General features: G+C 40.6%; 1 protein-coding gene across 8 annotated transcripts in view; it reads left to right on the forward strand.

Moving 5' to 3' along the window:
* SPATS2L (spermatogenesis associated serine rich 2 like) overlaps nucleotides 1-16,253 on the forward strand; it is a 160,516-nt gene that overhangs the window by 90,144 nt on the left and 54,119 nt on the right. For all 8 annotated transcript variants that reach the window (XM_057303784.1, XM_026492237.4, XM_048213962.2 and 5 more), the window contains 2 exons: nucleotides 12,540-12,648; nucleotides 15,845-15,894. In XM_057303784.1, coding sequence (XP_057159767.1) covers nucleotides 12,540-12,648; nucleotides 15,845-15,894 — 159 coding nt within the window. The remainder of the gene's footprint in view (nucleotides 1-12,539; nucleotides 12,649-15,844; nucleotides 15,895-16,253) is intronic.

A 16,253-nucleotide genomic window follows, 5' to 3' on the forward strand; every position in this document is an offset into this window, starting at 1 on the left:
ACAGTTATAGTAAACATGCAGGTATATACTGAATCCATGCACTAAATGGATAAAATGAAATGTGTATAAAGCTCATTGCTTGTCTCAATATGGATTAGAGGGACCACTGCTGCTAATAGCAGCCATTTGATATATTTTTTTAAACCTGCAAGTATCAGATTAAAGGTCAGAATTCTAATACGAAAATTTTATCATGGACTAAAATTAAAATTTTATCATGGACACTTTGGTTATCTGATTTTACTATTTCAGTAGATAGGAGAAAAGTCCATTTGAGTATCTCTTGCTCTACAAGTCATCAGGTTATTTCTAGGAATTAAAGCAGTTATATAACTTTAAACTGTCAGTTTTAATTTAGTATTACAACAACCGTTCAGTTAATTTGCTTTTTTCCCCCTCAAATGTTCAGTGAATTGACAAAAGTGTAGACCTAGAATTGATGGAAAGAAATCTGGGTGACGGTGGTTGTTTTTAACCCTTTGAGGTAGATCGTATTCTCCACTGGCTGTAACATTTTTTAAATTAGGTAGATTTTTGGAACTGGCTGACCAGGGCAGTAAAAATGAGGTAACACCATGTGACTTCTCAAACTAGGTGATTCAGCCTCTTTCTTACTAGCAGGGACACTCATGCTGGTCCTCTGGGCTGCCATATGAACAATCTAACTAGTCTAAGCCCACCATGTTGTGAGAAAGCCCAGACTAGCCCATAAGCAGAGGCCACATGGAGAATGCCTGAGTTTACATAAGGAGAGAGAGAGAGAGAGAAATATGCCCAGCCAGACCCCACCCGAGCCTGCGCCCTCTGCCCGGCTATACAAGCTCCTCCATCTATCTGCACAAGAGACCCCAAGCCAGACCTACGCAGCTGAACTCCCAAATTCCTGACCCACAGAAATGTTGAAAAATTACAGATCGATTGTTGTTTTAAACCACAAAGTTCTGGGGTGACTATGAAGCAGTAGATATCTGGAATACCCTCTCGAAAGTTAGCAAAAGTGTCCTAAACTAGAACTGATACGTTTGAAGTTATGATGTTGCATAAATAGTGGAGAGGTGTGGGGGGCTAGATAGTGCACTCAGGTAAATTCATTGATAGGTGAGCAGTCCTACCTAAAAAGAGGTCTGTCCTATGCTACTCTCTTTTCTTTTTCTTCCACACCGTCCCTTCCTTATCTAGAACTTCCGTTCCATTTCTCATTCATGGTTCTCAGTTTCTGGATGGACATTAGAATCACTAAGAAAACAAAAAAATAATCAATGACAAGGCCCGGATTTAATTGTTGGAGATGGGACTTAGGTGTAGGGATATGTTTAAAATTCACCAGGTGATTCCAGTTTGAAGCCAGCGCTGAGCACCGCTGTTTGATGCCGACAGTGCCCTAATCTGTTTTCCTGGCTTGGTTCCTCTTTGGAGCTTCGGATTTAGAGATTGAGCTGCTTTCAGGTATCTGGATATGTGGAGACCTCACAAACCCCTCAAGTAGAGTGCTGCCCCTCTACCAGAGCTCCTTGTCTCTCAGATGACAGCACTGTCACATAAACGGTCAAGCCAGAAACCTGGCTCATCCATAGTCCTTCGTCTTCCTATTTCCTCACACCTGCTTAAACACCAGTCAGTCACTTCTCCCAACTGATCTGGGAGTCGTTCTCTAAACTGCCCCATCTTGGCCTGTTTTCTGTCCCTGGACACTACATTAGAACCCTGCCATCCACTTGACCTCCTGCTGCTCATCTATATAGAAACAACGGTGACCTTCTTAAGTATGTAACGATCACTCTCCTCTTCTGAGTAAAACCATTCAATGGCTTGCCCTTAGAATAAGGCTCAAAATGACAGGACGGCTTGCAGAGCCCTGCACAACTTTACCCCATGCCTTTTCAATCCAGCTTCATCTGAAATCCCCTTCCTTTTAGCATTTAATGCTCCCACAGTCCTGGAGCGTCATTGCTTTGAACGAGCTTCTAGTCACTCTGTCCTGTCCATTACTAGATGTTGTATGCTTTTCTTGGAACACCCCCATTTCTTCCCCCCTGCCCTCTCCTGGCCTTAATCACCCTTCATCCTCAGTTCTTGGATGGGGCTTCCCTGATTCTAGATTGGGATAGGTTCCCTTGTGCCTGGCACCCAAAGCGTCTTTATTTTCCCTTCTGTAACATTCAGCGAACATCTGCCTCCCTACACGATTAACTCCAAAGCCGGTCAGGGAGTGTGCCTGTCCGCCTGCAGTCCAGCTTTCAGCATAGTCTGTACATGGTGACTGACTGAATGAATAAACAAACAAACATGGGTTAAGAGGTAAACATCAGCTCTGAAGGAAGTTCTCGTAGTAATACTCTGGCCTCTGTACTTGGCTCTGGCCCATCCAAACTTCACATCAGTTTGGATAAAATATAGAAATACCAACTAATTTAAAAAATGATACAAAGTTAGAAAGAATGGCTAATGCATTCCATGTTTTGGGGGGGGGCAAAGCAAGGGTACCTATAACAGCTGGATTGAGGGGTGGGTCAGAATTTATAGACTGAAATTTAACAAAGACAAGCGCAAAATCCTACCCTTGTATTCTAGTTGCTGCACAAGTATAGGACAGGGGACACTTGTCACAGAAACAATCCAGGGTGTATTAGTAGCAAAGTAAGCTCCCGTTTCAGCCAGTAATTGATGTGACTCCTAAAAGCGCTAATGCCATCTTAGATTCCTTTAATGGATAAATGGAGCCCAACCAGGACAGGTGCAGGTTCCACAGTCCTCTCCTCTGATCCAACCACTCCTGGAAAAATGTGTTTCTATTCGAACCACATTTCAGATGCACTTAGAGGAGCTTGACCAGGGTGGTAAAAGCCTGGGAAGCACTGCTGATTTAAAAAAAAAAAAAAACTGCTTTACTCCATAAAGGATGGCATTCTGTGGAACACTGGTTCCTTGAGAAAAGTAAAGGGCTGGTCTTGAGGAAAAGGATCATATTTTCACCCCAGAGGACTAGGACCAAGGACTGGCAATATCTAACATCTGCTGTCTGGCCACATCGTTCTTTTCACTGACCTCTCTCAGCCTCTCCCTCTCTTTGACATCTACTCTGTGTTCTTGACAGGATCCCTCAGCCTCTCCCTACTCTCAGTCCATCATCCCTCTCCATAGACCACAGATGCCTCCATCAGCTACATTTATGATTCTCGGTCCCCATCTCCTGAGCCCTAAGCTGTACCACTGTGTTCCTTATAGTTTGTAACCTTGAGTCATTCCTTTGCTCTGCTCTTGCACCTGGCTTCCTGAGAAGTGCCAGGGAAGATCATGACAAATCTGTGCAGTCCGGCGTTCATGGACCCTCACTCCGGCTCTTCATTCTTCCATTTATCAATCCTCTCACCTTCCCATAAGGCAGCTGTAAGCCTGTTCCCACTTTCTAAGGCCTGAAGCAAGCTCTAAAACTCTGCCTCAGGAAACAGTTTCCTTACATTTTCCTCTTCACAATCTCAAATTTGCATTATATCTTCCTTTTTCTCCTTTCCCAGAATTCCAAGAGTGAGAGAAAAGAAACTCCACTCCTTTCCAAAGCTTGCTTTTCCACATGGATTTTGATACCATTTTCTTTCATTTCCTCTGGGACTTTGTTTCCTAATTCATCTCCTGTCTTTCCTCTGCTCAAATTCTGTCTCATTGCCGGCTCCTGCCCTCAGTCAGATAAACATACTCAACCATTTTGGGGAGATTAATTGTGCAGTGATTGTTTTAAGATGGTTTGGAGAGAGGTGAAAACCAAGCCAGAGAATTCAGTCAGAAGGCTGTTTGCAGAGTCCAGGCGAAAAGCAAAAGGAATCTGTGAGGGATAGTGAAAGGAAGCATAGAGAACATGTGAATCAGAGAGGATTTTGTTGTCAGAATGACTCTTATCTAGTTGTTATTTATGACTTTGCCTTATTTTCCCACTCAGTTCCTGGGGGCAAAGATTGTGTCATATTCTTGTCACCGTACCTCACAAAATCTGGCTTGAATGAGTAGTTAGAATTCCCTCAAAATATGTGTGTGTGGTGCGGAGTGCTGCCCTTTGGAACGTGTATTTTTTTTAAAGATTTTATTTATTTATTTGAGAGAGGAGAGCACGAACTAGGGGTGGAGGGGCAGAGGGAGAAGGAAAAACAGACTCCCCACTGAGCAGGGAGCCCAGCACGGGTTGGAGCTCGATCCCAGGCCCCAAGATCATGACCTGAGCCGAAGGCAGGCACTTAATAGACTGAGCCACTCAGATGCCCCTGGAAGGTGTATTTTTTTAAAAGAGGTTAGTTGGCAAGCAAGGAAAAGACATCCCCATATTAGAAAGAAGAAAGGGGTAGACCTTTTCTCCTCAAATTGTACTGCATTTTATTAGTTTCCCTTTGCTGTAGGCAATCACCACAAATTTAGTAGCTTTAAATACCACGAATTGATTATCCTACTTTTCTGGAAATCAGAAGTCCAAACGGTTATCATTGGGCTAAAATCAAGATGTCAGCAAGGGCTGTGTTCCTCTCTGGAGGCTCTAGGTACAGAATTTGTTTTCTTGCCTTTTCCAGCTTCTAGAAGCTGCCTGTACTCTTTGGTCATGGTCCCTTTCATCTTCAGACTTAGCAATAGCCGGTCAGGTCTTTATCACATTGCATCACTCTGACATTGACTCTCTTCCTCCTCCTTCCGCTTATAAGGAGCCTGTGATTATATTGGGACCACTGAGATAATCCAGGATAATCTCCCCATTTCAAAGTCACCTGACTAACAACCTTAATTCTGTGCAACCTTAATTTGTCATGTAACCTAACATATTCTCAGGTTCCAGGGGATTGGGACATGTGTGTCTTGGGCGCCTACCACATCCTTGGACAAGCAGCATCTTCATCACCCGGGAGCTTATTAGAAATGCAGAATTTTGGGCTCTGCCCCAAGCATCTGAATCAGATTCTGCATTCTGATCAGATTCCTAGGTGATTTGAATGTACTTTAAAGTTTGAAAAGCCACAACTAGCCTATCTCTAAGATCTTCTCTCCTTTAAACTTCCCATGATTCTATGAAAATTGCATTTTTTTTCCCACTTTCAAATCTTCATTATTCCTTCTAAACCTGGTTTCCTGCCAAAAAAAAAAGTTAATTTTGGTTTGTACCCCTGGTGTTAATTCCCCAAAAGTCAGCCAAGTAGAACATGACAACACCTCATGCATATTTTTTTGCTGGCAGAAAGTAGATGTTAGAAAAGGCAATTAAATTATAGAATTATCCGTGATGCAGAGGTACTGGTCTACAAAGAGTATTTTCTTCCTCAAGAAGATTCATACGAGAAGTGCCTTCATTAGCGTGTAGATAATATTAGTTGGTCCAGCAAGTGAAGCAAAACATACACAGATGAGCTGTTTTGGAGGCATCTCTGAACGGCTCAGCATTTGAGAAATGTGACCAAAGCTGATTATAAAACTCCTTTCAGAGTTGCAGGAATGGCAAACCCATAAATAACTCTGGTTCTCGCTGATGTGAAAAGGAGGTTGCTGGCTGTTTGATTGCTGTCCTTATTGTAAGGGATAAGATGAAGCTGCAAGACTGCAAGCTCCTCAAGGGTGGCACTGGCCATATACAGTGCCTGGTACTTAGGAAGTACTCCGTCCGTTTTGGGCTTGAATACTTTTTTTAATACTGTCATGCTTTACACTGAATTTCAGAAATGCACTGGGAAAAAAACATAAATAAAACTGGAATATTTCAGTGGCCATCTTACAAGACTCCCTACTTCCTTCAGTTCATTCCATTGTTCATCTATTCAACGAAACAGTCATCTATTCAGGAAACATTCATCTATTCGACAAAACATTCATCTATTCAACAAACATTCATCTATTCAGCAAACATTTATGAATCATCTACTGAATGCCACCCTTTGTTCTAGGCCCCCATAAACATAAACCTATGGTCTCTCTCACTCAGGAGCTCATATCCCAATGGGACAAATAGTCACATGAGTAATTATGTCAACACGAGTACAGGAAGAGGTCTGTGAACAAGGCTCATGGGCCTTCTCCATTCTGTCCTTCACATTCTAACTGGATTTATCTGTAAAATTGTCCATTTCTCCCCTTTGCCAATTGAATCGATTATTTGGCTTTATTATTTTTATTTTCAGCCCTCGCTGTTAGTGTTGCATCTAGGTACTTGCTGCTTATTTTAGAAAGTGAAACCCTCTCAAACTTGTGCAAGTACAAGAGAGGTTATTAGAAAGGTCTGCTAGGGTCTCATGGGACTTCCAGAAAAGTTAAAGAAGCAGGGAAGGCAGGAAGTGAGGCAGCTCCAGAAGAGCCCCTCTTCATCTCACTCTGTGCTCTCCCAGTGTGTCGAATAGTCCAGACTCCCCAGGCGGACAGTCTGATTAGCCCACTTTGTCTTTTCTGCCAGGCCACTTCCTGACCCCTGTGATCATTGTCACTACATCCTGACTGCTTCCTTCATATCACTCATTTAGCATGAGTTGCAGTTATATACATTTTAGATTTACACGTTCGCATGTCTTTTCCTCTATAGGTTTGTTGTGATCATATCTGTTTTGTTGCTACTGTATCCAGCCACTAGTACAGTGCCTGACCATAGAAGGCATTTAGTGAATAAATAATGAAAGAAGCAGGGGGTGGGGGTAGAGAAAGCACCTGTTGTTAGCTACGCTAGAGATGGACTTCCTTCTGGCACATCAGCTTGCGGGAGAGGGAGGGATTGAGGAGAGCCTTGGGTCCACTGACTGTTCAGTGAGGCTGTGCAGGAAGTTTCTTAAGAAGGAGAGCTATGTAAGTAAGGTTTGGCCATCACCCTAGCCACATGTTCTTTCCATTTCAATGACATGCCAGAGGGACCCTTCTTCTTCGTGGCCCAATGTAAATGCTCCAACACTTTCTAAAATTTATTGAGCAGCAAATATATGCCAAATTCTATATCAAACACTTTACATGCATCGTCTCTTTTCATTTTTACTGAGACTCTAGCAGGTAGTATCCTCATTTTACAGCTACAAAACCAAGTTTTAACAATTTCAGCAGTTCATCCAAGGTCCTAGAGCTAGCATGCAGCAGGACCAAGATTAGACCGTAGGTCTGTTTAATTCCAAAACTCCTTCTGAGGTATTTGGCTGTCTCCTCTGTAAAGTACCTCCCCTCCTCAGGCAAACTTTCCTGCTACTTTCTCTGTAGTACTGCAGCACCTTGTTCATAAAGACAGCACAGGGTGACTGTACACATTGAGGACCAAACAGTTCTGGCTCCACTGCTACCCTGTCCCTCTAAGGGCAGGAACTGTATCCTGGTCCCCTTTGTGTCCTCAGTGCCTATGCCTTAGTAGGGGCTTAACCAATATCTGTCTGCTGGGCTGACCTTTGAAATGACAGGCAGTTACTATGCTATTTCATATTTTTAAAATTTCACAAAATACTATGAGTACCTAAAAGAAAGTAAAACTGTCGAGTCTCCTAAATATCCTTCCCATCTTTGTTATTGATATTTAGAGGACAGTTGCATATTCTCCCTACCCATATAATGTTGAGGTCATATCACAGTCCACTGACTCCCCCCTGCCCCCTGTGTTATTGTGGACGGTAAAGGCAATTATGGGAGGGCCCAAACCTGCTGGCAGCTTCTTCTTTGACTCAAAACAGCAGCCGGATATAGCTACGTGTTGGCAGTCTCTCACTCAACAAATAGCGTTAAGTACCTACTCCATACACGTTATTAGTCAGGCGGGGTGGGCATGTTGATTATGCAGAAAGGTCTGAGGAGAGAACTCTTGCCCTTATGTCACTTACCATCTAGTAAACACAGCACGGACCCACTTAGGATAGAGAGTAGAAGGAGCTAAGTGTACGAGACACCTCATGATAAAGGCTGTGGGAATTGAAAGGAGGCGGGGTGACTTATGGCAGGGCTAGTAGAGAAGGACTTCATGGAACACCTGGCATTTCAGCTGGACCTTCTATGATTCGGACAAGCAGACACCTCTCATGTCAAGGGCAGAGCTCACAGAGGTGGGGGTGGGGAGCTAATACTGGGCAGAGCAGGAGGGGCGTTTGGAGGGGCAGGTTGAATGCCAGGTTATAGAGATGTAGCTTTCTTCTTAAGAAAGGGAATTAAATGGCCGTGATTATACTTTAGGAAGTGCAGTCTGGCAGCAGCCTAGGCATGAATTTGCAGGGGAGACACTGGAAGCAGAGAGAGCAGTTATTTTATGTTTATTGGGTAATACTGGGTCTTTACTGATCACACAGCTGTGTAGGTGGATTGAAAACCTTGGTCAGAGAACCATTTTTGAAACTCAGACATAGCCTAACTGACTCATCAGTAAGCCAAGAAGAATTTCTAAGGAGTCATCACAGACAGGCTTACAAAATGCACACTGTGAACAAGGAAATCCGCTAACAGCTCTTAAACCAGACAACTCAAGTCTAGGGGAGGTAGGTTAATGTGGGAAACTGAAACCAAACAGCGTCTGTGAAAGCCACAGGGCCTCGCTGCCTAGCGCGGGCGGACCGCCAGCAGGGCGGGCCTGAGGCAGATTGGGCCGAGCCTGCCGAGCCAGATAGAAAGCCCCCGAGAGAGGAAGGAAGGAGAGATTAAAAGGCTGAAGGTAAAATCAAAACAACTTTTGAGGTGCAAAAGACAGATTTCGCAATTGCAAATTGAGTTTGCCAAACCAGATTTGAATTAGTAGAAGCAAAACAAGGGAAGCCTGATCTGAGAAAGGGTAAAGCAGTTGCTAAATGCACCGCTGCCGAGCTCGCGGTCCGATGGTCCGCCCCTCCTGGACTGCTGTGTGTGTGGCGTGAGGACCCTGGAGGGGCAAACAGTGGGCTTCAGGGCGAAGCTGCAGCAGCAGCCACGCCGGCTTGGGCTGTGGCAGTGAAGTAGAGGCGCAGCCGCGCCAAAAACAGTCTCTGCAAAACACTGCAGGCGTGAATTTTATGAGCTCCCCGTATGCAAACTACCATTAGTCACGCATTGATTGATCCGTTCCTCTAGGAGCTTCATTTCCAAATGCAAAGGCAGCCTTGCAGTACAACCTCGCCATAACCCTGCTTGGGTCGTCCGTCCTTATTTTTAAATGAGGTCTTTTTTAGATTTAAATGCTTGGACCCCTTATACTCCACTGCATCGTGAATAGTGACACCGTGAGGTGCCTGTATTTTATGTGCACATACGAGCACACAGGATTTCTCCATCTTTCTCAGAGATGTTTTCATTGGAAAATGATGTAGTGAGTATATAAATAGGAAGGTGGAAAAACAAAACGACTCTCTTCACATTAGCCAAGCCCTGTGATTAAAGCAAACACGGTGCTTGGCCCAGAAATTCACTAGAATTCAACATCACTGTGGAACATGTAAGAATAGGCAGAAATTCTTTTTCCTTTTCTTTTTTCTCATTTCTTTAAAACGTGATGTTCCTGTCTTAAGTATCTTCCTCTGAGAATTGTATGCAATATTCATAGTTAGATTTGATATCAGAACTCGGTTATTGGCAATTTTCTTAGGATATGTTTAGAGCTAGGATATATAAAATGACAAGGATAGATGTTTTCTCTATCTGACCTACATCTATATCTATATTTTTTTCCTTTTAAAGAGGAATAGGCAAGAGTTGTATAAATGTCTAGAAAGGAAGCGTCTCCATAAGCTGTGGATTGTATATTATGTTTTACCTTAACATAATAAAATGTGTTTTGCAGAGGAGAGACTGGAGGCAAGGACAACAGTTACTTTATGTTTATTTCATAATTCTGGGTCTTTACTCATCACACAATTGTGCCAGTAGATTGAAAACTTTGGTCTAATGTAATTATAATGCAGTTAATGTAATTAATAACTAGTCATTGCATTATATAGAAGGGTGTGGCTGATATAGTAATAATAATGATAATTATTAAGAAATTTTTTATAATACTAAGCAACCTTGAAATGCTTGAAATGCTAGAATTTTATTTAAAAGAACTACAGGGGCGCCTGGCTGGCTCAGTTGGTTGAGCATCTGACTCTTGGTTTCAGCTCAGGTCATGATCTCAGGGTCCAGAGATCGAGCCCCACCCATGTCAGGCTCCGCACTCATCACAGAGTCTGCTTCAGACTCTGTGTCCCTCTTGCAAAATCCGCACTCATCACAGAGTCTGCTTCAGACTCTCTGTCCCTCTTGCAAAATAAATAAATCTTTTTAAAAAATAAATAATAAATTAAAGAACTACATTAGAAGGGTACATGTAATGTTTATACATAACTCCAGTGGACTAGTAACTATTAGGCCAATTGCATCTGTTGTTGGACACACACTGTTAGTGAATTTCCTGGCCTGGATGAAGGCCTGTTCTTGCTTTCTCTTGGCTTTTCTTTAAAAAAAGAGAGAGAAATGGGGAGATATTGGTCAACTCCCGGTTATAAGAATAACAAGTTGTGGGGATCAAATGTACAACATGATGACTATAACTAATATTGCTATATAATATACTTGAAAGATGTTGAGAGTAGATCTTAAATGTCCTCACCACAAAAAAGAAATGGTAATTATGTGATGGAATAGAGGTATTAGCTAATGCTGTGGTGCTAATCATTTCTCGGTATGTAAATGAATCAAATCAATGCACTGTATACCTTAACTTACACAATAATATAGATAGATAGAGATAGGGCAAGAAAGCTGTCTTTCTAACCTGATGAATGAGTAAGAAAGGCCAACTTAACAAAAGAAAGGATGGTCAAGGGATGCCCACAAGACCTAAATCCTTTGCATGGCCTTGAAAGCCCTGCATGATTTAGTCCCTGCCCACAACTGGCCTCTTCTTGTATTATAAAAGCCTCAGCCACTGCCTCCCTCCATCCTTACCTCCAGCTACTCCTTCCTCATCTGGGCCTCACTCCTCAGCCATGCTGTTCCCTCTACGTAAAATGCCTTTCCCCTTACCTCCTACCCATCTCTTCTGTTAGCATATGTATGTAATGTCAGGTCTCCCTGTTATATGATTGTAGGGCATTAGTCACAATGTATAAGTATGTATTTATGTGTGTGATCATTTGATCAATGTGTACATCCCTCTTTAGTCTGTAAGTTCCAGGAAGTTTGGTGCCTTGTCACACAACAGGCATTCAAAAAAAAAAAAAAAAAATATTCACTGAATGGATTTTTAAAGCGGGAAAGTAGAAAAAGTGAGGAAGAATTTATATCTGAAAAGGTTAATTATTTTTAATGTATAAGCTAAAAAGCTAAGAACCATAAAAGGTGAGAATAGAAAAAAAATTAAAGGAATCTTGAGTCACATACGTACGAATATATACATTGTATTAGAGTCCTTGGTAAAACCCACATGTTTAGCATTTATGAATGTCAGGTTTCAAAACCAGCTCTCTGATCAATAATGTCAAACCTCTATAAGTTAGGTACTCACAGCTTGTGCTGTTCACTCATGATAATCTAAATACTCTAGTATACAGATCTATATGAAATAGACTGCCTATTTTCTGACATAATTAGAAAACAGGCTATATACTGCTTAACTAAATGTTCTGGTCAATAGAGTCACATTACCCATATCATACCCATATAATCCATAGTCCATGAATTTGATTACAATAAACTGTATGTAACTCTAAAACTCAATTAGCCGTAATTGAACCCTTGATGAAAACATGTAAAGATTGTGCAGTGCTTTCGTGATCATCATTATGGAAACCACTTACCTTTGCATCATGCGAACTCTAGAGTCTATCAGCAGCAGCTCCAGGAATCCCCATGATAGAAAGCTGGGGGAGCTAAGTTTTGCTCAAATAAGTAGAGCATCCTGTAGTAATTCCAGGTTCTGTGGGACAGAGGTCAACTAATTCTATTAGTAAAGAACATGTGCTAAATTTGATTAAGAAATACATATAGGTCATTAAAATTTTATTATCAACTTAACCTATTGAAATCCTTAGCCCTCATATGTATTTACTTCTACACTGTTTTAAATGTTTGATTTTCAGAAATGTGCTAAGATTGCCATTTCAAAAGTACAATGCCCCACATTTTTATATCTCTGTAAACATTAATGGAGTTTTACAACATACTTGTGTGAGCCTTGAGATGACTGCTTCCACTGTGCAGATGAGAGAAGCTGAGGCGTGAGGCTGTTTCTGTAAGTTTTCCAAAGATACCCCCTGAGCCCGTGGAGAGGAGAGCCTGAGACAGAAAACAATCTGTGTCTTCACTAGAAACACATCTTGCATGCATCTGTAGTCTTGGGGGTGGGCTGATTGCAAGACCACAGTTGGCTTTTCACACTCACTACTACAGCCCCCACAAGGAGCTCTTTGTGAAAATGTGTACATAAATAGAAAGGGTATCGAGGTGATTACTAGGATGAATTTGCAGTGGTCTGAAATGCTCAAGTCTGCTTAATGGCAAGAGGCGAGATTAGTTGGCTTTTCAAGGCCTTTCTAACAGTTACAATTCTACCCAGTGAGAAATTTACAGATGAATAATATTTAAAGTGTTCACCTTTCTTTCTCTTTTCTTTTTCTTCATAGATCTATGCAGTTCGATCAGTTGTTCCCAACAAAAGCAATAATGAAATAGTCCTGGTGCTACAACAGTTTGATTTTAATGTAGATAAAGCAGTACAGGCTTTCGTGGATGGTAAGTCTGCATGACCCCTGAACCGGTTAGAACTACATATTCTTTATCTTCTGTATTTTTTTCCTCAAATGCATTGAATATCAATTAGTTCCTAATAATTTAATTCTCATAAAAATATGCTAAGCTTTAAAAACATATCTATATACTCATTAAGAGCAGAATTGGGGATTTCTTTTTCCCTCATTTAAAAAAAAAAAAAAGATTGTAGCTAATTTCCAAAAGATACCTGTTATAATGATACTAATTCCACTGTCCACCAGTCTTTCCAGTTTGTTATAAACATGTCCTTTACTTGATGGCATCCTTGTTCATGGAGGGTAATGCGCTTCCTTCCTGATTTGGAAGGCCTCCTCAACTCTTCAGCCAGCATAGTTCTATGTGGCCTAATTGACTGCCGTCCTTGAACATGATTTTTACGCAGTCTGAGAGGACTGGTTTATTCTTTAATATCCTTAGTTTTTTATTTTGACATTGCCTAATTAATCAGAATATCAATTCATCGTATCTACCTCTAGAACCTTTTTGCTGTCTAAAAGAAGAATTTTCTTCAGACAACCCATTGCCAGTGATGTTATAGAACCTGAAGTCTCAGGAATATGTTTGTCTTATAAACTTATAACCTACTCCCTTGTATTTTCTGTAAATTATGGGGAAATTCTCTTCTCCTAATTGAACAAGTTCCATTTATGAACAAAGATCTCATACTTGTCCTTAGTCACCATATGTCTTCCATCCTGGTATTAGTTTCTCTGTCATAAATATGGACCAGCTAAACATAATCTGATAAATAGGGTCAGGGAAGACCTGTCAGCCCATTTCTCAGTTATATCCTGTTTCTTTGTTAAGGATGGTTTGATTTACTTATTTTTCTAGGGATAGAATAATTTTCCCAAGTTCTACAAGTATAATTGCATTTCAGGCAAGGTCCTGAAACCAGGCAACACTCTCACATTCTGATATCGACAGTCAAGGTTTAGGGTCCAAATTGAATGTAAAAATGATCGTCATTCAAAATAGACCTGCAGGCAGACCCAGAGTGAGTAACTTTTCTGTTTTTTTCTGCCTCGTGTACTAGCAGATACAGAATTTTGAGTCGTAAGAAACAAATACTAGAGAATCTGATATTAATCTGATTTGCAGCATTTGGTGCAATTTGTCTCAAGAAAAAATTTTTGGAAATCTGCACAACCTGGCTCAGATAAACTCTCAAGATTCACTTGCCAACATCGCTTGCATGGAAAAAAGCTTTAGGAAAGGAAAAAGGTTATTATCCCCATTCCTCCCCACCCGCACTTGGATTGAAGCCCCCACATTCCCCATCATGAAAGTTTTTATTACAGAGTGACCCTGATGAAATGCACAGATGCCCAGAAACTAAAAGACTGTCATCAAATCCATTTGTATTTAAGTAAAGCACCTTGCATGTCCTTGAAATTGTCACCTTGTCAGTGTTGAGATCTCATTAGAAAAAGTCACTGATTGCTGAGAAACCTCATATCACTTTGGTTGGGGACCAATTGGAAAACTTGTTTAAAAACCACTGAGATTCAAAAATATTTGTTAGGAATCACTGATGAGGCATATTAAAAGTACCGTTTCTGAGTGGCTTGATTCAAAAGCTCTGAGCAGTTTCAGTGTAATTAAAATTTAGTAATAACAGTTTCAAAATTTGCTGTGAACATGAGTATTTCTCCTTCAGAATTACTCTCTAAAAGCTCATTGTCCAAACTGCAAATAGAATTTATGTCAAAATATGAAAATTAGAGGGATAATTGAATATTGCATTTAAAGCAGTAAGCAACTCACCTCCTTTCTCTGATTAAAAAGAATAGTACTTGACACTTTCTTTAATTTTATTTGGAAAACTGAAGTTTAGCTGTAAGTCAGAACTACCCTAATGATTATTAGCCTGGATTGATTAACCAAGAAGCCTAATAAAAGTGACTTCTTAAAGTTCTTCAAAAGGAAAATACGGTGAAACATTAATTCTCTGGGCAGATGAGAGAGAGACCAGCTCAGTTAATAAAAAGTCTGAATTATAGCTTACTTTTAAGTGCAGTCTTATTATTTCAAGTACATGTAACTCAGTAGGCCTAAGAGTGGCATTGATTTGGAAACTTTGAATAGATAGGAATAATTAGCCTGTCTACACATTAGTCAAAGCAATATGGCCTTCTGCTTATCTAACAGTGACATATGACTCAATAATTGGGACCCTACTAATTTGAAATTTGTTATAAAGACCAGCCTGAAGTTTATCTTTGTTTAGCCAACACACTCATTGTAGAGAACTATTAGTATAATGAGATTGTACGAGAAGGCTTAAAATTGTTTAAAGAATACATTTAAGAGATGCTCTTTTAGAAGTACCTATTGAAAACAACCCATGTACTCATTACCAATAACTTACTGTTGAAATGATGCCCCGCCCAATTGGAATGAGCAGAGAACTTCATTAGGCCATGTGGAGACAGTTGTCATAGCTGATCAGCGGTAAACATGTCTTTTTAAATATTTTACAGCTTAATCAGGTTAGGTTTTTCCTCTTTGAGCCTGTGCATGGCCACATACATATGTGAACAGTATTGAGAAAACCTGGGATCAGCTTGTCATTCGACGAACATTTTTTTGTTTCCAAGTGGAAGCCTTCCTTCCGAAAAGCCCATCCCATCCCTGTACGCGGTGACGAGAGCAAAACCAGCATCAGATAATCTGTGCTCCGTATCACGCTGCAAGCTGTGAATATAGTGAGTGGAGGCAGGAAACGAGCAGGAATGGCCACACAAAAAGCTTTGATTCACTTGGTTAATAATATTCAAAATCCCATGTTTGGTCTGGAAGATTACAGGTATTTTGATTCATATATCAAACAGAACAAATTTCATTCCACCTATGGCAACACAGCTAACAGAACATTCTCAAGGTATATTTCATTTTCTGTAAGACAACATAATGATAAAAAGGTAAGCTTCATGTAGTGGGGCTTTAATACTTTGATAAAACCAAGATCATGCAGTGAATTAAATGAAAATCTGGAAATAAAAAATGAAACTGGCATTTTTATTAAGGTAGGATGTATCAAAACAAATGAAAAAGCAAAAAAAAAAATTCGCTGCCAGGATGGAAAGACAGAGATGAATTTTGTGTGGTGTTTTATTACGTGAATATGTGTTGAAGATTCTTTGTCTTTGTCTAGGCAGTGCAGTCCAAGTTCTAAAAGAATGGAATATGACGGGGAAAAAGAAGGTAAGATGAATATCGATTGTAAATTAATAACATCTCTAATCAAAACCTTCATGGTTGTTACCATTTAAACAAGGTTACCAATTTGATGCCTCTTTCCGAATATGTTGATACGTATACTCAGAAAGCTTGCAAATTCAAGGCTCTCTTCAATTACCAGCCAGCCTCACTACTAATGCCCTTGTTTTCTGTTCGAGTGTTTTGAACCACCAGGTGTGCCTTAGAAGTCCCTGAGTTTTTCTTTTTTTAAGTATTAAGGGAGCCCAGCCGGGGAACTCAAAGGGTTTAAGACGTTAACTTGCCTGAACGTATTCTGTAGCACAAAGGAAAAAATTAGGGAGTGTTTTCAAGATACTTGAAAA

Source organism: Ursus arctos, unplaced genomic scaffold (genome assembly GCF_023065955.2).
Source record: "Ursus arctos isolate Adak ecotype North America unplaced genomic scaffold, UrsArc2.0 scaffold_1, whole genome shotgun sequence".
NCBI classification, from domain to species: domain Eukaryota; kingdom Metazoa; phylum Chordata; class Mammalia; order Carnivora; family Ursidae; genus Ursus; species Ursus arctos.